The 22,763-nt window shown below is 37.9% G+C and overlaps 2 protein-coding genes across 2 annotated transcripts; both read right to left on the bottom strand.

The window, feature by feature from the left end:
• Window positions 1–218: 218 nt before the first annotated feature.
• ppef1 (protein phosphatase, EF-hand calcium binding domain 1) lies at window positions 219–15,574 on the bottom strand (the record flags this gene model as incomplete). The annotated part of the gene is made up of 23 exons (XM_079483968.1): window positions 219–1,097; window positions 1,372–1,497; window positions 1,664–1,786; window positions 2,969–3,094; window positions 4,011–5,250; window positions 5,379–5,541; window positions 5,743–5,916; window positions 6,038–6,715; window positions 6,801–6,885; window positions 7,269–7,432; window positions 7,510–7,616; window positions 7,706–7,848; window positions 8,259–8,444; window positions 9,066–9,416; window positions 9,623–9,772; window positions 10,394–10,430; window positions 10,537–10,703; window positions 10,855–10,901; window positions 11,420–11,534; window positions 11,626–11,795; window positions 13,438–13,498; window positions 13,701–13,828; window positions 15,520–15,574. 16 exons carry the CDS (start codon window positions 15,572–15,574, stop codon window positions 6,516–6,518), a joined length of 2,166 nt encoding a protein of 721 aa, XP_079340094.1. The 3' UTR covers window positions 219–1,097; window positions 1,372–1,497; window positions 1,664–1,786; window positions 2,969–3,094; window positions 4,011–5,250; window positions 5,379–5,541; window positions 5,743–5,916; window positions 6,038–6,515.
• Window positions 15,575–17,708: 2,134 nt separating this feature from the next.
• Window positions 17,709–21,129, bottom strand: rs1a (retinoschisin 1a). The gene is made up of 6 exons (XM_079482566.1): window positions 20,909–21,129; window positions 20,543–20,568; window positions 20,340–20,466; window positions 18,916–19,057; window positions 18,641–18,836; window positions 17,709–18,434 (listed from the first exon to the last, which is right to left on the bottom strand). Exons 1-6 carry the CDS (start codon window positions 20,961–20,963, stop codon window positions 18,282–18,284), a joined length of 699 nt encoding a protein of 232 aa, XP_079338692.1. The 5' UTR covers window positions 20,964–21,129; the 3' UTR covers window positions 17,709–18,281.
• Between the last annotated feature and the right edge of the window lie 1,634 nt (window positions 21,130–22,763).

Here is a 22,763-nt window from a genome sequence, read left to right as displayed (position 1 = left end):
CCAGTGTCCGGCATATATGTACATAGTCATCCATTTTCTGCACTGTACATTGACATCAAGGTATTGGGTTCTTGGGCTTTAAATAAATGGCAAAAAGTTATCTTAAGGTAAAAGAGAGGTGTCTTTGCATGACTTGCACATCCCATTTGTGCAGTGTTGTTAAGGCTAGTAGTTACAAAAAAGTTAGGATAAACAGAAAATGATGAACTGACACAACTCATCATGATGCAGCAGTTTATAGCAATAACGCAGCTGACAGTGAGATTGTGCAAGTACCTGCCTTGAACTGTTTTGAAGGAAACGAGAATAAGAGAAACCCAAACACTTTTAAACTGAGAGGGAAACATCGCAGTACATCTTTGTATCAGAACAAAGTCATAGTCTGTTTTAACTTACATCGAATAAAAATGTTTCAACTAATCCCAGATTTAACTTTTTATCTAATCTGTGATTCTACACGACACGGTGTTAAATCACAGATTATGAATTTTATATTATTTTGTAGTTTTACTAAATACAGGTGCATTACAGTATACAGTAAATACTTTATGTGATTTGCATATTATGTGCTTAAACTGTTTACTTCACCTACAATATTTGGTGATGCAATTTCTTTAAGACTGCATTACTCACTTGAAACTCAACCAATAAAACTGGACAATTTAAAACAATTATCATAGATTTGAGGGACAGTCTGAGAAAATAAATGTTAAACAATGTTACAAAGTACTAACATAGTTCAGACATTAAACTTTATAATCACAATAAATTCAGTACATAATTGACATGTTTAGGAAAGACAAAGGTTTTCTTAAACATCAGTGCTTATTCATACATTTGTGGATGCAGAAATAGACAATTCAGTATCACTTTTCATAAAGTGTATGGTTAATATTGTGTTTAAATATACAAAACCAGATAAATACATTGTTATCTTTCCTCTTTATTGGAGCTGTGCTGTGCATGTACAGCCAGACACAGTTTCGGGTTAAATGGAGATATTCGATGTGTTTCTGGACAGGCGCATTTGTAGCTGCCTCTGTGGTTGATGCAGAGGTACGAACAGCCGCCATTCTTCCATTTACACTCATTCATATCTGAGATCAGAAGAAAGAAGCTCTTAACAGCAACACGCATCAACACACAGCTCTCCTGCATGTACGGTAAACATAAATTACTTTGCATGCAAGACATTCATGCATCTGACAGTTGACTTGTCAGTGGCCATGCATTCAATGTCGTATGCATTCCACCCATTCCCTGAGAATCAAACTCATTTTCTAAAATCATGTTCTGAAAAATTCTGTGCGTTGTGAATGCACAGCTCAACTTGTTTGTGCATGCAGGGTTTTGTGTGAATCATGTGCTGACCTTCACACTGGTAGCCATTAGGGTGCAGTCTATATCCTCGAGGACAGATACACCTGTGTGTTCCCGGCAGATTTACACACTTCCATTCACACCTGTTCAACTGTATCTCCTCACATTCATTAACGTCTAAATGCAGACAAAACAAAAACTTTTGGAAAATAGCCCTCGACATTTATTTCTTAACTTAGAACAATAGTTTAGTTTATTTTCTTTGCTCTATTGAATAAAAAAATTGGAGAATGTTTAATCACAATGTACCTCACATAACACAAGACACCAATGATTCACTCACTAAAACAGGATGTCCTGTCTGGTGAGAGCTGGAACCCCGGATGACAGCTGCACCTGTAGGAGCCCAAGGTGTTTTCACAGGCCTGCTGGCACAGATGTAACTGCTCCACACACTCGTCCAAATCTAAAAACATCACGGACCCACACTCGCATGAAAACAAGCTCATGCACTAACACACATGGATGCAAACATCACCATATAGATGATAGTTATCAGACACATTCAAGTGTTGGTTAAAAACATGCACACACATGATGAAGTTTGCACTTGGGAATGGCCACAAATACATCTAGCAGAGCTAGTTCATAAGTAAATGGAAAGCTTAAAAAAACAGTGCGCTTCTGTCTCTGTAGTCTGGTTTAATATGTGGTCAGCTGTGACACATTACTGTCATATCTGCTCCACCACTTTTAAGACAACACAGGCAAAACTGAGAGCAGGATGAAGTTAGGAAATGGACATTTCCAAACAGGAGATATTAAAATCACTATAAACTATAGGTCACAACTGCCTAAACAGATTGTTTGTTTTCTGAAAATCTCTTAAAATACATAATATTTCAATCATATTACTTAGATTTATATCTATTAAAATATTCCATAAAAGGCCTATTCGTTTTTATTGACAAATATATTCAAGCGTTTTTGAGAGGTTTTCCTTACACAATACAGATTTCGCAAAAACAAGCCTAAAAAAATGCTCATCATTCAAAACACGGACATGCCTTGTCCCCTTTAACATTCCATTTATGACAACTTTTACATAATGGTTTCAACAAGCAAAAGCATATTTATTTTGTTAAATACGATTTCATTTGAGCATGACTTGTCTATATTGTGTGTTTCTCCTTATACTAACTGCGCATTTGCATGTTAGTTTCTATATTTTATGCGGGATAATACAACAGTATGTATCTCAAACACATGCTTGTTCTTTTACCCCCAACAGCACAACTATTATCTTGTTACAGGTCAAGAATTCAAAGCCCTGGTGTTATACTTGAGTATTAGGTTGAGTTTTGCTGCATTGAGGGGTTGAATCTACAGAACACAGCTGGTCTGCTAACAGAATCATAAATCTGACACACAAAGTCATAAATCTGACACACAAAGGGTTAAGAACATTTCAACTGTTAACCCAGTGTCAGGACCAAGTCATAAGAAAAAAGAGAAGACATTATTTCAAAAGCAGAAAACCTATAATCAGGGGAGTCTTGATGTCTGAGGAATTGTTTTTTAAAGTCTGATTTCCTATTCTGTAAAGGTGTTAATGTTGATATTATGGATTAAATGGTTCAGTTCTCACCTCTACAGGTGCGCTGGTCTTCCAAGAGCAGAAATCCTGGTTTACAGAGGCATTGAGCTCGATTCTGACCAATGTCCTGGCAGATCTGAGAACAACCTCCATTGTTTAGGGAACAAGGAGTTAACGCTTTGAGAAATAAAACAATAAAGATGTCAAGTTGCTTTGTTGCAATAAAGCAAAGTTATTCAGGCCCCCTATAGCACAAAAGACAAAGACGATACATATGTCTTGTTTACCCATCGTATTGAAATATTTAGGCATTGAAACTAATTATCAGCATGGTACTGTCTAAAAAAGTTGAATGAAAACGCTGAATGATTTCTACGGTAATATGACGAAGTTTAAAGGAGCAATGTAGAGATTTTGGCATCATCTAGTGGTGAGGTTACGAATTGCAACCGACTGCTCACTCTACCCCTCCCGTTTGAAGCACTTTTGTCAATAGATCCTCCAAAAGAATTACACAAGAGATCTTTATAGGAAGACATTTCTTAATTCTAATTGATGAAGATCGTCTTAAGCTGAACTGATGCAAGAGACAAAAAGTCTGAAGTACATGTTTAGAGAACGGCACTTTTTCTGCTAAGAGTGAAATCCCATATTTTCTTTGGTCTACAGGGACTGAATCCCTTTCCAACCTCATGAATTTACGTTGCAGACAAGAAAAACTTCTGATACTAGATACAGAACATTGACATGGAGATGGACTAGTAGTTCGGTAGATTGGTTTGTGAGCGAGACAGAAAACAAATAGTACCGTAAAACATTTTTAACCAGCTTTTAACAATTTTGATGAAACCAATAGTATAGTAGTACCTAAACAAACTTGTGAACAATGATTTATGGTGTCCTCGTGTTTGCAATAATAAAGTTACATCTTTAATTGAATTTTCCGTTGACAATTTTTTTTATTCTCATACTTTTTTTCTGTTTTCAGTTATTATCTTTAAAACTCCAAAACCTTTTGTCTTAAAAAGATCCCTACTCAATCCTGACTTCGGATGGTTTATCATAATTATTATAATAAAAGAACATATTTTACCTAAGCAGAGAGGCGTTTTTCCGCTCCATTGTCCATTATGCTGACAGTAGCTGTAGACGTCACCACTGGTCAATGTGTATCCAGGGTAACAGACATACTGGATGTAATGCTTATATTGATGTGGGCCTGGATTCTTCATTGACCGGAAGTAAAACGTTCCATGGGAGGGCAGAGGAGGGTACGGGCACACTGGCCGATGTTTCCTATTTGGAAATCTTGTAATACCAAGATCTTTCCATGTTGGAGAATCAAGTGTATGTGTGGGCTCACTCCCATTGCTTCTTTCATTTTCTTGTCGAGAATGAATGCTTGTCGATAAAGTAGTGTTTCTTAAAAACTGGCTCAGGAGAACAGGCCTAGAAAAACCATGTGTAATTTGTATCTTTTCTCTGGGCTACGGCAGACGTAAGCTGGGTTTCTACGGTCAACACCTTTGTGTAGGGTGATGTTTGTTCAGTGGTCCTTGATGGTGCAGATGTCACACAGATATCACTGCAGTTAGATGAAACAGTACTGCGAATAGTAGACTCTAGAAAACTTGTCGTTGGAGAAGCTGGAGAATTTACAGTGGTTTCTTCATATGAAGCCTTTGATAAAAAAGTCACTGATTGGAATTCATCAGTAGGATGGGTGACATTTGGGTCCGGTGGGTTGACGTTTGATGTCTGGTGAGAATTAAATGGAACATACATTGAAGCTGTAGTGACTTGAGTACTTTGAGATGGTTTGTCTGTACCAGAAGTGAACTGAAGATCTTTCTCGTTTCCATTGTATGATGTCAGATCCATGATCTTGGCAGAAGTCCCTTTGACTTGTTGAGTATCTGTCAGTGGAGTAGTAAAACTAGACACTTTAAAAGAAGCACCAAGATGAGAGGATGAGATTGTGGTGGTGACATTGGAAGAGTCCACTAGCAGAGGTTTCTGAAGATCTGTGTTCCGAGATGGATCCTTAACATTCTCCAAATTGTTGATTGCTTCCTTAAGAACTTCAGCCGCCGCTCCCTTATGTTGCGTTTTGTCAGACAACAGTTTCGTCAAAGGCTTTATCTCCAGTGTCTTCTTAATATTTTCCTGTTTGTGTCCTTGAAAGTCAGGTTTGATGTGAGGGAACCCAAGCAATTCTGATGTATGAAAAGCTTCTTTGGGAGCTGTGACTGCGAGTGTGTTTAAATGGCTTTGGAAGTTGACGTTCAAGCGAAATGCCTCCTGTGTCAGATGAACGCTCATGATATCAGCCGCTGAAAAAAAAGTGGCAAATGGAGCACGCATGACAGTGAATTTATGATTTGTAAGTCAGAAGAGGCGATGTGACATTTTTATGATAATGATGATGATATATTTCATTCTTCAAATATGCACTTCATACCCTTGCAGACCGGTTTAGTGCCATTCCATATTTTTCCTTTGCAGTAGAGCAATGCAGAACCAAACAAACTGAATCCAGAATCAGCGAAAAAAGGACAGAGATCCATCTTGATACACCGCAGTACTGCCATGCAGAAGATAACCAGGGCTTGGACATCCCAACGCTGAAATACGGAAGAATATTACATTAAAGATTATTACACACAACCATAAGTAGCATGCATTTAAATAGTTTGCATTGCATTTAGTTTAGTTAAGCATAGTAGTTTATTTCTAATAACCATGAGCTTTAAATGCTTCAGAAGCTCTCAAGACATCATTTGTGTGAACTCACAAACATCTACTAAACACATTTATTCACTGACCCACACACAGCGGTGGGTTTCTGGCCCACTGTCCAGACACACAGCTGCTAGTACGATAACCATGTATCCGGAACCCAGGATTGCAGGTGAAGGTAACATACAGTCCCCCATACCGAAAAAACGTTCGTCCATTTTCCAAGTGGCCAAATCCACTGCAGCCTTTATCGGCAAATCCTGAGCAGAAACCAGATCACAAAACATGAAAAAATCTGAAGTAGTCTAAAAGACATATTTTGTCATTAACCACGAGCCAACATTATTATCAATCACATGAACATAAATTGTGATATGTTACCTGGAGTTAATGTCCAGAGCCGGATCAAAAACACAAACTTCAGCAAACCTCTCCGCATTATCGAGCAAGTATAACTGTATAAAAGAAGCGGTTGAAACCCAGAGTATGATAAAGATCAGGCACACTGATACTAGAGAGAGTCTGGAGCAGAAGGAATTCAGGGATGAGAGAAGCGAGAAGGAGAGAGAGGGAACGGGGAGGAGACAGAAACAAGGTTAGGATTGTTAAGGTGAGCAACAGATGAAAGCAACAGTCAACATTTTTAGAAATTTGTGTATTCAATGTATAAATCAATAAATAATGCAAAAGATGAAAACAAGCCAGGTTAAGCCACACAGTACAATATAAAACAGTAATGAGTTAAGCTACTTATTACCTTTACGAAAAATGTTAATCCTGGAAAATCATGCTATGTGTAACTGTGTAAAAAATAAAGATGATGATTTGTAAATGTGTCTTGGGGGCTGCTCGTCCAGAATTAACCCTGCTGTTGCTCTTTGACATCCAGTTTATGCACAACCCTGAAAGCCTCCAGGAACTCATTAAAATCAATACTGCCGTCTTTGTTGAAGTCGATGCTTCTAGCCATGTCATCTATCGTATGATCATTCACAGCCACTCCCAAATGAGAACTGAAGAGCTTCCAGGTGTGGCGGAACTCCTCGATGGAGATCTGACCTACATGTGCAGGTGGAAATGGGTTTAGATCGCATGAAGATTTAGAAAAAGGGTTTTCTGACCCTGGGAACACACTGATATTTACCCGAATGGTCCTTATCGATGATGTTGAATATAATCTCCAGGTCAGTTCTGTACCTATAAAGAGTTTCAGCCAAATTTGGAGTCACCTAAACACAAAGAATAAGTATTATAAAAATATATATAATAATGATCATTTATAATGACTTAAATTTTGTATAAATGTGTCATTTATATAAATATCTTAAAATATATATTTTAAATGAAATCTGACATTAAAATGTAATTATATATATAAAAAATATAAATAACCGATATTGAATATTAGAACGGTATGATTTCCAACAATGGAGAATTTGTTACCGTTTAAAACCTATTTATTTTATACAATATGGGTTGTTTTGAGTCTTTTGCTTTAGAATAAAGTATCACAAAAGACCATCCTTACATTACGAGTCATTTTTCATCTTTAAGTTAAAAGCCCCAAATAAAAAGTCAATTTAAAAGCATATTGTGAAAAAAAGATAGTAACCGGAGGGATGGGTTCTCCAGGGCTGATGTCCTCAAAGCAGGATTCATACTCCACATCACCATCCGACCCAAGACGGGCCAGACGAGGGCGTAGGGTTCTCCACGGCAGATCCATCCGCAGAATAGACTCAACCACCAAGGCCCATTCACTAACAGAGACGCGGCCTGCACGGACAAAGAAAAGTACATCACACTCAAATTTAACATAAAAAAGCTATGCGTGTGCAAAGAATAAACCCCACCTGTGTTGTCTATGTCATACTGTTGAAAAGCAGCCATCAGCTCTGAGTGGTGAGCATAGAGCTTCTCTTTCAAAGCTCGAAGTGCTGAGCCCTCGGCAACACAAACCCTAAAACACAATACATACAGATAACATATTCCTACATATACATGAAACCTTAACATAGGAAGCAGTGGTTTGTTAAGCAGTGGTAGTACCTCTGATGTAGGGTGAGTTTTCTGGTACTGCGGCTGACCTGATACTGGAAGAAACGAGGGACCAGTTCAGGGCCCAGTTTGATGTACGCCCCGCGGTTACTGCCTTCTTCGTAGTAGTTAGATGCAGAGAAAATAGTGATAACCTTATACAAAAAGAAAGCAATCATTGTTTTTTTTTTTTTTTATTAACACAAACACAGAATAAGTTTAAAAAAAGTATTATTATTTACTATTTATTTATAAATTTATATAAATATATAATTTGACATATTTATACAAATTATATGGGTTATTATATGAACAATGAAACATTACATTATATATAAAAATATGCTCTAAAACACAGCCAATATAAATAACTGGGATTGAATTTAGAGTCGTAAGTTTCAAACTGTAGAGAATTTGTTACTGTTTATTTAACAATATTTGGTTTGAGCCTTTTGTTTTAGACTCAAGTGTCATATAGCAAATAAGACCATATAAACTTCGCATATAAGGATTATTATCTTTTAGTTTTGTCCACAATGTCTCAAATAAAAAAAACCCTGTAAACCTGTCCATCGTGGCAGAGCTCATAGCCCTCTTGTTTACACTCATGTGATCTGATGAGCAGACAGAGGCCGTGTTTCTGCAGAAGCGTCTGAGTCACGTCTGGTCCGAAGTAACAGCCTCCGCCACGGAAAGAATTTGGAAAACAGCCATTTTGATTTTTAGGGTCACTCCAGAGGATGTCCACAATCTATAAAGACAATGCAGTGCCAATATAAAACAGCATATGGTAGATATAAAGCATATCTATGTCGCTCTGAATGTATAGACGCCTTTGTCACCGACGTCATGCTTACTAGCTGGAGGAAACAGGGAAAACTGGAGGGGGCCAATACAAACCAGCACAAATTTGGCCACATAAGGAGTTTAAAATACATATTGTTGTGTTGTTTAGTGCCACAATCAACAGAATAAAATAAATAAAATTTGGTCGCGTTTCTTAACATTTAAGATAAAAAAACAAATGTATTTGTTGGTGTGGATTATGATTTGGGTATGCGTGTCAAAAAATTAAGCTCACAAAACGTGCTACCTAGCATAAGTAATGCGGTCAGGGAATCTTTCTGCCTCCATCTAAGCTCCGTCCACAAAAGCGCTTCACAATGTTTACTAACAGTTAAGGTGTCTATAGAAAGTATACATAGAACGTATAGAATCTATAAAGTGTCTTATCAGTAATTGGATATATTTATCCATTGGATTATTGATAAATAGAAGAATATCAAGGCAGACAATTTATCTTTAGAATCATGCACAATAAAATTATGGTTTAAGAATAAACATTTTTACTTCACTTTGATTTCAAACTCACTTGTTTCCATTCCAGCTCCTCTCTGGGTGGCTCTGGTGGTTCGAGAGACACGAATGAGTCCAGGAAAGGCACCTGAAGCACGTCTAATGGACTCAGAAGACTGGGAGATGGTGGAGGTCTGCGAGGAATATTTATTGACGATGAAGACGAAGAAGAGGAAGATGAAGATGAGGAGCAGCTCCCCTGTTTGGTGAAATGCTTCTTCGTCCTGCAGGAGGTGTGACTGCTTCGGCCAGTGGATGAGGGGCTGCCCATCCTGGACCTGCTGCTCTGTCTGGTGCTGCTGCGACTGCAGGAGCGAATGTTGAGATGATCCATGCTGCGTTTGGGCAGCCTGAGAGCAGACTTTACCTGCAAAAATATATGTAAATGTGTTTTCAGGACTGCTGGTAGAAAAACACGCTTGCATGTATCTGCAGAGGTATTACTGACAACAGTCAATCACACAGTAATCCTTTTATATTAAGGCATTAATTGACACAGCAAAATACACATTTTTATTAATATGCAATTTACTGATATACTATATAAAACTTAAGGGGCCAATGGTTACTTACTTTATGTCTTTCAACTGTGCTCAGAAAGTCCAGATCAGTCGTATCTGATATGCCACCGTGAACTATGAGGACTTTGTTATCGATGACCGTTGCCAGAGGAAGTAAGCTGAACACATCTTGTAGAAGCTGTAGGATTTCTCTGCCATGCGTCTATCAAGAGAGCATCATGAGTTAATACGCATTTCAATACACATCCACCAGGGGGCAGTCATGTCAAACATCCAGAAGTACAATTCACAGCCAGTCCAATTTACAAGTATGTTTACAAATACCATTTTACATAATTATTTATACTAACATTCGTTAATGGTATTATCACTGTAACGCTTTAGTCATTAATATAATTTTATTAGCATTTTTGCTTCCGATTCTCTGAAATATCTGAAAAATCCATGAAATATTGCAGCGTTTATTGTAAATAGTTTATCAATGTGGGTCATTCTCTTTTTAAAATTTGTGTGCCATCATAATCTTCAGTTAAAATCTAAAAAATTTAGTTTGGTCCTGTAGTCCTGTAATGACAATCCATCTTAAATTAAGCATGATAGTTTTTAAACATCCAATCAAATCTCAGAGAAAGACAAAAGACATGCCCATCACAGGGGCTTTAAGACAAAAATGCATTGACATTATTTTTGTTATTATAATTTGTGTAACTCTTTTTCAAAGTAACTATGTTTTTATATGAGCAGAGTTCCATGTCAGAATAAACATTTTACTTCTCAATACAATTGAGTTTCAAATAGTTATTTTAAGACATCCTTACTATACCTTGTACTTCTGCATGACTTCTCTTGTAAATCCATATCTGCAATAAACAACATTTGTTTTAAAATGCAGTTTACTGGTGTTGTGCAGTTTAAATCCTCCTTTCAGCTTTCATATTTCTTCATCTTTGAGATCTAGCGTACTACCTGAGGTTCATGATGTGGTCCTCGTGGTTTCCTCTGTTCAGATGCATGTGGTCTGGGTAGAGCAGCAGGAAGGCAAACAGGATGATAATAACCTCTATAGATTTCTTTCCTCGATCCACAAAGTCCCCATTGAATATGTAGGGATTCTCAGCAGACGGCAGACCATTCTGGGTAATAAAGCAATATACATTGTGAATGTGATTAGTCACCATTGACATCCAAGAGCTTTAAAGAACTAATTTCTTTAGTGGAAATGTGTGCCAGAGAATATGATACTATGTAATTATTTCACATAATAACAATAAATCTACCTTGTACCTTGTAAAATATAAGCAGTAAGTCATCCAGTCTACCATGAAGATCGCCTGCGTGAGAGAGAAGTTTGCACGTTTGCATCATTGCAGGGAATAAAATCAATCAGTGATGAAAACGAGCACACAAAAAACCATTGAGAATATAAAGATGTAGAGATCTCTTTCACAGTTTTCCAATACGGGAATCTAGTTATTTACGCATGTTTTTCTGTGCTAATTAAATCTGGAGCGCTGTTGAGACGGAAATGATGCAGGTTGTCTGTGAGAAGCCCATTGAGGTAAACTGAAGAGCTTTATGAAGTGCAATATAAATAAGCACTCAAACATTCATGCTGCCATCTCTATTTCTCATGCAATATCTTGAAAACATTGAGAATCTTAATTACTCTGTGTAAACTGCTGAAATCCATCAGAGGTGGTTTCTTTAGAAGATCTCCTACCGTGTAAGATTCCCACGTCATGAAACATTCCCATTAGAAAATAATATTGAAATTATACAACAATCCTGTTCTTCCCTACATAGACTGTTCATATTAAATATTAAGCATTTTAACTAAAAAACATCTCACCACAGATAGTAATTTCTTTTGCATAGGACGTCGACAGGTATATGACATTCGGCATCTGTTTTAAGAACTTCTTTGTTTCATATAGCAACTGCAGCACATATTTTCCATGGAGAGTCTGAAAAAAAGAACATTGTGAGAACTTTGGTCTCAAATTTGCTTCGGCTTATATTTTGCAGTCTATTAGTGAATGTTTTATACTGTTGTACCTGCCCCTCTTTGAAGGCACTAAGCAGGGCATTGGTATCGGTCACGCTCAGCGGGAAGAAGATACGAGGGCCGCTGTACGACTCCGCCACAACGATCTGCTCGTACTTCAGTTGCCTGACCTCCTCGGTTAAAGGGTCGACCACAGAGTCCAAAAGGTGAGAGATCAAGTCTGGGGGGGAAAAGAGGCTTGTGACTGTGGGTCGAATAAGAGCGGCTGAAAACAAGTGCGACATGAAACCCCACGGTGTTAATGTGAAGCAACTTCACCCCACATGACAGAACTTGAAACGGTATGAAATGGTTTGGAGCAACTTAAAAAGCAGTAAATGCATCAAACATACAAAGATCTCTGTAATGCAGACGGTTTAACACTTTGATCACAGAATCATTTCAACTCAAGACCTTGAAAATATCAGGCTTAAATACAAACAAGCACAGCTGGTAACAAGGTGCATGACACACAGAAATGTCTTTTTTTTAAATGTGCACCAAACACTCGAACAGCAAAAGGGATATGAGAACTGGGGAACATGAAAACAAGAGACAGCCAGTTAGACATTCAGTTTTCGGATAAATAATTGATTAATTCACAACCTGAGCTCTATTATGAGGGGCCTTGGCATCGCCCATCAAAATACCCAGCACACAAGGCCATAGCACAATGTTCCATGCTTAAATTTGCATAGCGCCTGCACAGACGGCCGTCTGTTCTATGTGCCATTCTTGAAAATGTAAATTTGCAGTGTTTGCTAGACATTTATGCAGACGGACTGAAATTTTAGAAACAGATGTTTGTATTGAACAGAGAGAACAAATGCAACTGCTTTTGCTTTTATCGCTGCTTCTCAAGACTGATGAACAGGCAACACTGATCTCCTTTTGTGTCAATATAAACAGCTCTAATACCTATCAAAGACTACCGAAAAAAGGTTTTTTATATGATAAGAGTGTGCACTTGCCTTTTCTGTATACGGGTGTATACATTAATATCACAATAATATGTTATAAAAGAAAACATATTAACCTTGCCTGATTAGTCCGCAGTACCTATGACACACATTGAATCTAAACTTCATCTTAGATGCTACAATAATATATTTGATCATTTTGACAGCCAACGGGCAAAGATTCTTGAGCTAAAGAACAATGGGCTTAAACCTGACAACCCTCCAATCCAAGCCTCAGACAAGATTAATCGGCACTTGAGGCCCAATCAAACGCAAAGAGTCTCCATGATTTATATATAAAGTCATTAAAAAAACAGTCGAGACGTGCGGTGAAATTTTCAGTACTAGGTCTGGTCTTCAGAACCAGCGCATAAAATTCTGCAGTATGCATGCGCTAAGAGTGTTGCCTCATAAGAGATTTTGTTTGCTTTTTCTCTGATCTAATTTGGGTTTTTGCTGCTCCGTTTGACTAAAGACGGCTCTAATTGTGTTCTGTAATTCTGCAGTTCTAGTGGCTGCCTGGGTAGGCTGGTTGCTGCATCTCTCTCTCTCTGCATTATCAACACTCAAAAGGGGATCTCCCAAGGTTGCTAAGCAACTGGGTGTCCATATAAGTGTTTTAGAATCACTGAAAGGATAGGAGTCCAGGGGACACCGTATGATTGAAAAACTAATTTGCTTGGGGCCTTCTAAAGGTGCGATATGGGCCAGCCAATTTCAGATGACAATGAAATTATACAGCTATAAATAAATAAAAAGATTTAAATTCCGCACTATCATGTTTCAGTGTTATCCATTCATGTTATGCAGAGAACTATAAATAAATTTCACTGAAAGGTTCAAGAATATAACATTACATGTTACCTGGTCCGTTTCCATTCATCTGTGTGAAGTTGTCCAACATGAAACTGAAGAAACTGGACAGCTATAGAAATTCAAAAGAGTTTTTTTTAATAAACGCATTTTGCATACCAGCAGAAATTAGCAGATTTTGTTCAAACACTTGTCGTGTTAAAAACTGAAACGGGAAGTTCTTCTGGACCAGCGTTGTTTACATCTTCTGAAGTGGTCTATAGGCCGATATATATACACACATTCATTTTTGAAAGTGCTGTATTTTTTAATACCTGTAGCTGGTCCTGTTCACCTGCATACTCAATGGACTGGAAGATGTTCCATGTGCAGCGTCTTCTCATCTCCAGACGAGCAACATACCGTCTGTACCAGCGTTGGATCAGTATGGCAGCTTTTATGGCTAAACATGTTAACACACAAAGAGTGGCCGGTGTAAACAAAGCCGAGCAACCACAGTTCTGAGACAAAACTAACTGGAGGGCATCTTAGAAAGGTTCAACTAAGGAGAAATGATGCAATGCATGCAATTAAATGGATCTAAAGTGAAGTAATAATCACAAATTTGTATTTGTATACAATTGCTCCCTTCTTTCAGAGTGACTCGATGTACTGAATACACATTTATTTAAAGGTATAAAATATAAAAAATACAGTAGCAAAGATGCACTGCTCAAACACTTGATTCCTGTTCGCCATATAAAACCAAGTTGCCATCTTAACATCGTGTTTAAATGCACATCGTGCTTTAGTGACTCTTGGCACTGGGACAATAACATCTTCCAGAACACTTGAGTGCAAAGACAAAGCTAAAAATAAACCTCGCCTCAGGGGGTCAATATCACAGGTGCTAATTAAAGAAGTACAAAGAGCAGCTGAGGAGAAAGAACAGAGAATCGACGTCAGAGACTGCAGCTCGCTGGAGAATACTAACACACCGAGCAATTGTGGGCTGGGTTGAGAATGTCACGACAACTTGTTTTATAAACAAATACACAAAAAAATTGGTGTTGTGCTAAATGAATTTAGATCTGCTAATATGTCAACATTGCTGGCAGGTGATCGAGGCAGATAAAGACCTTATAGGTGCTAAAACCAATGTAAACCACTCTGGAACATATGGCACATTCTTTCCACAACCCGTTGTGTTCAGAGATGAAGAAGCGCTTCACCTCCATGTCATCGAAATCGTCAGAAGCCACGACAGCCAAAAGTTTCTCTCACACAAGCGACTGCTTATTAAGCAAAATATAAGTCACTATAGATATCCTACACTGAGTACGCTCAGATCCCGGCTTTCCATTCTGTGTATGTGCTGCCTTGTGAATGTGCAAGATGACTGACAGGCGGAAAGCGCCTCAAAGTCCTCTGCTTGGCTAAACACATCATTGGGGATTTGGCTTTTTAATGGCTGTTAAAGAAACAGAGATTTAAGAACACTTATTAACTAACGTCTGTCAGGTAATGAATATTTTTTTTATACCAAATAAGTTATAGCACCTGTATACAAAAACACAAATGTTGATTGGGAAAATGATGCTTTGATGCCTACAATAGTACTTTACTATGAACACAATTGAGTCACGGACAATGATGACAGATGCTGAAGAAATGCCTTACTCAGAGCCGGGCTGTGTTGCTTGACAGAACGATCTGTGTAAGAGGTAATTGAATTCAATTGAAAAATTGGCGTAAAGCTTTAGGGGCAAAGAATGTCAAAAAGAGAAAGTGTTGTAAAGAGGGGTAAAATCACAAGTACTAAAACAGATTTTACTCAGAGCAATGCAAGCGTAGAAAGATCATTACCTGTATACAGCACTTACATATATTTTAAAAAAGATAGCAAAGTTGTTGAAACCAGTGTTGTACTAAAGAAGAAAGGACATTTAAAGGAACGGTTTACCCAAAAATGAAAACACTCCAGTCCCCTTTCACTTTAATTGTAGGACAATAAACGGCTTGGACTGCTAAAAACATCCCTAACATATTCCAGATAAGATCCCCACCAGTGTATTTAAAGAACACTAGTTTTTTTTATTTTGGGGTACACTTTCTTTTATGTGTGACACTTAGAAATAAATCATTTGTATTTACCCGTCTCCGAGGGTCGTGTTTGGTTCTCAACGGCAATGGATGTGCCACATCCCATGTTGATGCTCCTTGAATGTGTTCATGAATCTGATAAACTATTCTGATATTTTTCTTCATTTAGCATCCAGAACAACCTTTGCAAAAACACAGAACGATTGTTATTTATCAATATACCCATGACTGTTTGATATTCATAATGAAGTGAAAATTGGAGGAGAAAAGAAGAACGTTTTGGGGAATGAAAGCAGTGTCAGGTGTCTCTGTTATAGGCTACAATAAAGCAACCGAAGATACTTACTGCACATCATGGTGGACTTTAATCTGCCTGCTAAAGGGCTATTCAAAGGGCCCTTTTAACAATGATCATTTCTAGGAAGGAAGCACATGAGTGAGAGAGGGAGGTAGACTGCAGAATATCATCTTAACAACGTTGTGAGTAAATTAATAGTATAAATCATAGAACAGGTTAGGCTCAAACAGTTAAATTTTACGGTTTATGTAAAATGCTTGTTTTTAAAGCAGGTGAATATTCCATTATCACGTGTATCTTCAGTATTGTTAACCCCCCAACTCAAATTAAACATACAACATGTAGCTTTGTTTCACTAAGCAATAATATGCATATGCAAATATGCTAAAACGAACACATACATAAACGACATGCATCAAAGTTACCTTTGCGTTGCTCTTCACTAACATCGACTTCTCGTGCAGACGCTTCTGGAAATTAGAACATAATATGATGACACGATGGATGAAAAGAAAAACAGACAAACGTGGACGATGATGCGATGCGATGCAGCACACAGGTGTCAGATGAGCTCGTGTCTAAACAAGGAATCAGTCTCGCGAGCTGAGCGCTGCAGCTTCCACTGATGGATATTCACGCCCCACCTAAACTGCCATCAAAACTACGACTATTGTCATTTTTCTAGGTTCACAGACATGTTTCGTCACTGCCCGACCGAGGACCACCGAGTGACCGTCTTGCAGGTTTGTGTAATCGAAATTTAAGAGGTTTAGTTTAGACGCGTCGCTCGTAGCGTGGATGGGGCGTCAGGGCAACAGGAGCCATCAGCTGGGGAGGTGGGAGTGAACCATATTCAGGATTTTGAGAGCTTAAATTAAATCGGTCTTAAATCAAATCCCTTGTAGAAAACAAACATGTTAGTGTTGGGTTTGTATGTAAGGCACAAGTAACCCATGGTCTTAGACAACCGTGGTTTGCAGTAGTCTACAACAATAGTAACCACAAATTTACCATAGCCAGTTTTGTAGCATAACAAATGAATAAACATCGTCAAAAAATTAATAAAACTTGATTAAATGAACCCATTTTTAAGGTAAAGCAACGAGAACCGACAATAAACGGACTAAGAACAAAATTTTTTATTTTGACAGTTAAATATGTATCCATTAAAACAATAAAAAACATTGATTTAAAAGAATATAATTTCAAGCGCCAGCCATTGGGGCTAAAGTCCTCCGGTGCCTCATCTGATCCCAGGCCTGCAGAACCTCCCTCCGCGTGACGGCTCGGTGGCGGCTGAGACAGGAAAGACGCGATGCCTCCGAGCCCACTCTCTGGAGTATATATCTACTCACCCCCACGGACTCATGAAAGCGTCTCATTTCCGTCGGATTTGTCTGTGCATGAAAAACAATTTACATAAATCTTTTGAGAAAGCGTCAATTTAGTAAGCATTTCTAAAGTCACGTGCCCTAACAACACACCTGTTGCCGGGCGGTGTACATGTACGCAGCGTGGCCTCTTATCCTTGATATTGTGCTTCTTGGTGGGGTTGTGCACCGCTTAGTTTTAAGGCCAGACGCTTTCATGATGGTCAGAGGTGTCGGTTATGAATGCTTATTGGCAAAACAGAGGACTATTTTAATGCGTATCTAATCAATTCCTTAACGACTAAACAGACGTAAAACCCGATTGAGCATGCGCACTGGCTGCGCAGTCAATTTGAGCTCAATTATTGCGCATGCGTTGGTTGCAACGAAATGTTTATTTCATTTTATTTAGCTAATGGCTTCAAGTAAGTCGTGTTAACAATTCAGATTGTTTTCAGGTTCAGATATAACAACTCGACTTATTAAATAAATCTATTCATCCCAGTGTTTAGTTTAGTGAATAAGTTGGCTATACAGTGGGAACATATATGGGGAGACGTATACAGGGAATTCCTTTCTTCATTGTATGTACTTTTATTTGGATAAAAATGTCTGGCAAATTAAGAAAAATGTGAACAAGTACAGGGAGTCTTCCTTTATTCAAGTAAACAGTTTCTCAAGTGAGCCACAAACACGTGTAAACAATGATGCGGTTACAGTTAGGATACAGCGCTCTACATCACCATCACGAGCTACATCAGAAAACACAATGGTACCGCAATCCTTACAATCCGTGAGATCTTTGGACCTTTTTCCAAATTTGCAAGATGCCCTTTTATTTTTTTTACCAGAGACTCCTCTGGCCTTAGCTTGCAATGGGTGTCCCCCTAAAAACAGCAACCATTTTTGTTGTTTTTAAACAAAACGAAAAGATATGAAAAGAGATTTGATATCTCAGAGGAAGGAATATATATGTTTAACACAAAATGAATGTAAGTATCATATTCGAAACAACCCATTATCTTCCATACAAATGAACAGATCATAAAAAGAATAAATGCAGTGATTTGACTTTGGCATGATGTAGTACAGGAAAAGGGGTCAGTGCAGGAAATAGTTGGGTAGCAGTGCTGGCAGGCGCCAGATCAGGTGCATTTATTCATGCAAAGTAGCAGCTCCAGGCGAATGGCGATGCGGACGTGCCAGCCCAGCGGAATGATACGAATGTAACGTGCTGCGATAGGTGGACGCAGAAGGTTCTGGACTGTGGATGAACGGTCAGAGTTCCCATAGAACAACTGAGAAAGAGAAAGAAGTAACTAAAAAATAAATCCAAGAACTGTAAAGCACCTGGCTGGCTTTTATCTTGGATAACAAGTGGTATCTTAAATTACAGAGGCAATGAAAATGACTGAGGCTGTTCGTTTTCTATAGACTGTATATACATGTAGCAATATACATTCATTATCATTATTTCAACAAAACTGACTTGTTGTCTACATACCCTGTTGTTTCCAGTCTGGTCCTTGTAGTAAACCCAGTTGAGTTTCTCATTGGTGCGATACTGCACGGTGTACTTAGTCATCCACTCATCAGAGTCACAACGCCCTTGGGTCAGGATACCAGAAATCACTTTCACTTCCTTTAGGTCAATTTGAAGCCACTGGTTGGTATCCTGAAACTTAGACAGCCATGCACAGCTGGTACAAGAGTTAGAAAGTGAGTTTTCTATAAAAAGATTTACCTAAAATGACACAAATTAATCTAAAATCAACTCACCCAAATCCTTGACTGTTGAGTCTTGCCTTATTTGCAGTCCAAGAGGAAAACCAGCCTGTGTACTGGTCTTCTTTAGAGCAACTGATCTGATCTGAAGTCACAGACCCTTCCTCAAAACCCAGGGGCTTATGGTAAGGGCACTCTGAAAATAACATCACTCGGCATAAGTGGGGTTAATATTTATTTCGAAATATCATCTATGCATCATGGTCAAGCTATGCACCTCTCCAAAACTCATCCAGTTTAGCTCATTCTCGGCAGCTATGAAGAAAATCTGTTTAACAAAACCCTGCACAATGTTTGAAATGGGGTTTAATGAAACATTAATCACATGATTAATTTACCCTGGTGTGGTAATTGGAAATGGGCATAGCAATAAGCCGGCAGCTGTCCAGACCATGCTTTTCTGTTCACGACTTTACAATCCCGAAAGCTGAGCTTTAGTTTCCCCTCTTGAAAGATCAACATCCATTAATACTTTAGGATGACAGATGGTCACGTTCTACCCTAAACTCCAGCCCCACATCATTTTTACATAACAGTCCAACACAAAATAACATCTCTATAATGAATTTAAGGGTACAAATCACATCCGTAAAATCCATTTCAGAGAATCTCTTTTAAAGTCAACACTTATTAATGGTTTGTCACTGACACGCACATTTCATAACAGTTTGACTGACCTATTCCTGTCTTTCTAATCTCAACATCCCAGTCCCCTTCTACTACTAATGGGATTATGAACCCACGCTCTGTCATTCTTGCTCTCCCCTCTCTCTAACTTTATCTTTTCCCCGCATTCCTCCCTTTCATTCGATTGTAACACATTTGTCTCAGAGGTCTCTGAACACAAGCGGTTTTGTGTTAATGGAGCATGTCTGCCCTGTGGTGGCAAGCCAATGGGACGCAGCGACGGCACACATGGCCCAGGTGAAACTGCAACCAAATGATTAATGAGATTCTGCTCTGCTGCAGGCGAGGGCTTGTCCGGGAGCCAGCTCATTCAAACATGCCCTGCCGTCTGTTTCTAGAAGGCACCAGCTAGTTCTAACTAATCCATCTCACTCCTGAAAGACTCAATGTCAGAGCAGTGCCTCGTTCAGATGATAAAACTGTATTTATTATTTTCTCTTTTTTGTCTGGAAGGTGTAGGGTTATTTTTGTAAGTATAAAAATGTTCACACCTTAAAAAGGGAAAGTAAAATAAATAATGTGTTTCATACAGTGAGTGCATCCAAACCAGTACAACTGCTACAGCAAGTACAGTAGTTAAACCTCATTCACTTCATTACTGTCATTCTTACCAATTTTTCTAGATACAGATCTTTGGAACATCTGACACTTTAGTCATTAGACAAAAAAAAATGTAACTGTAATTATGATTCTTATAACTATGCTTTAATGTAAATTATTACTTATTTTACCTGTCATGCAGACCATACCCTGCTCCAAGCTGGACCCAGAACCTCTAGAAAGCAGCTTGCCCGATGAGTCTTTGTCGCATTCACACTTGCAAGTTTTTCCAGCCCACGTCTCATTGCCATCACCGTCCTGAGCACACATGTGAAAATGGTGAAAATGATTCTTTTTATTTTCCCTAGTGTAATTATTAAATATTTAAATGTACCTCTTGAGCTTGTAGCCCAAAAAAACCTGGACAGAATGCAGAACAAACAGAATGTCACAGTAATGTCTCATTAAAATAAATTATGCATTCAATATTTATACAAAGTGAATAGATTGTTCCTAAATGTACACATTTGTTGTAAAAACAGTTTTACATGGTATACCATACCAAATTTTTGCTATATTTTGTAAAATACACAAATATACCAAAATATTATTCTACAACATTATACATTTTATTTATTTATGAACATGCTTTCAATCCCATTACTGGGTTCATTTAATTAAAATTCATACATTTTTTAAATGCAACAATGTTGAGTTTTGCTAGTGAAAATAATGGAACTTATAATAATGAAGCACATACCTTCAGTCACAAGCAGGATGGCAAACAGTAACATGTGCGGCAGTCTGTATTCCATGGTGATTTGTTTTTCGAGTGGTGGACCACACTGATATTAAAGGGTCTGGATTACTATAATCCACAGAGCACTAATGGCCTTATCTAATACGTTTTATCTCAAAGCTCCTCCTTTTACTTCTGACGGCTAGTTTGACATCGTTCACATCCCCGTTCAAGTCTTGTCTGATAAAAAAGAGAGGATAGACAAATGATCCTGGTCTATAAAGCCGGGTGGTCACCTTCTGTGACCCACTTAATGGTTCAATGGATGCAATTAACTCAATTTAATATCCCCAGCAATCTGTTGATATATTACATACAGTAGACAGACTAGACTACATAGTATATTACTACATACAGTATGTCATTTGATTGTTGGTCTCAGCCCTTGTCTAATAAGAGTTTAAATTGTAATCACTAATGTGATTCCTTGAAATGTATTGATCCTTATTGACATTTATGCTAAGATCAATTTTACAATTCCATCATGTTGATAAACAAACATGTTCAAACCATTTCAAATGTTCATTTAATTAACATTTCTAGATGTATTGTGACCATGCCAATCCAGTCTCTGTAAATTCTTGAAGGAGCATGACAAGACACATGAAAACTGTGATAAAAGCCAGGCTATCACGTGTAAAGAATAAACCTTTCCTGAATACATGTACAAATATTACTGTTGTGAAATTGAACTTTGCAGTATTTGAGGTTTGAAAAAGTACAGAGCATCTTTTCTGTTATGACCTGTTTCTACCGTTTTCGTTTTCTGCAAATAAATGGAAATAGAAACGATATGTGTCTTTGAAATTTGGTTGAAATATTGTTAGTAAATCACAGAATGAAACAAAAAGGATAATTTTACCTAAACAAAATTATTTTTTGAAATGGTCTCTTAATTCGTTCTGCGACTGTATTTGTAATAAAATGATGCTAGGACATAGTTGGGTAGACATTGTTTTAATTGTTATTAATTACAGTGGAATATACAATATAAACTCTGTTGGTCTGACATGCTTGAAATCAAACAACATTAGTCTGTTTCACACTCGTACCCTATAGAACACATGGAGAATTTCAGTTTGTTAAATTTAGTCTTGGTGAGTAAAGTTTTCTATTCCAATCAAATGTACTTGACAGAGGCAATGGTTCAGATAGCAATGGATGTCGACCAATGATCTATCCATAGTCATGCTTCTGATTGGATGGGTTTTTGGACAGAAAACTGTTTTGTTCACATCAATCATGCTAAGCACTATAGATTACGGGGTTGGATATCCACATTCCAAACCATGTTGGGAGTTCAGCAACGAAAGAGACTGGACAACTATGACTGACTCAAAACTTCAGAGACTCAATGCAAAACACGTAGGAACAAAGAGTCTTAAAACTTAAAACCTCTTTCCTACAACATACTACAAAGACACAAAAATGGTCTTACAAACGTTAAGACAATCAAATGTATGTATCTGTAACCGGGGACTAACATCTGTTTTTCACCTGACAGAACAAACTTCTTAGTTCCTGAAAGACTGTAAACCTTTGGCCATTCAAAACTTAACAATAGCTTTACTTGGCATACAATGCTGCAGCAAGTTCATTGCTTAGCTGTGGAATAGTTACACTGTCTAAAGTAGAAAATCCTTAAGTTAACATTTACATTCTTATATTAACGCTTGTTATCAGTAAACTGGCAATAGATTACATTCTGAAAACCAAATGCTTTTACAGCTTCTAGGTCATTGCTTAAACTGTTGCCATGGTAGTTCTTGAATATAAAATCAAATCTAAGCCAGCCATAACCAAACATGAGAGTTTT

The sequence above is a fragment of the Barbatula barbatula genome (genome assembly GCF_947034865.1).
Source record: "Barbatula barbatula genome assembly, chromosome: 20".
NCBI classification, from domain to species: Eukaryota; Metazoa; Chordata; class Actinopteri; order Cypriniformes; family Nemacheilidae; genus Barbatula; species Barbatula barbatula.
The sequence above is the reverse complement of the archived record's forward strand: the minus strand, read 5'-3'. Positions and strand labels throughout refer to the sequence as shown.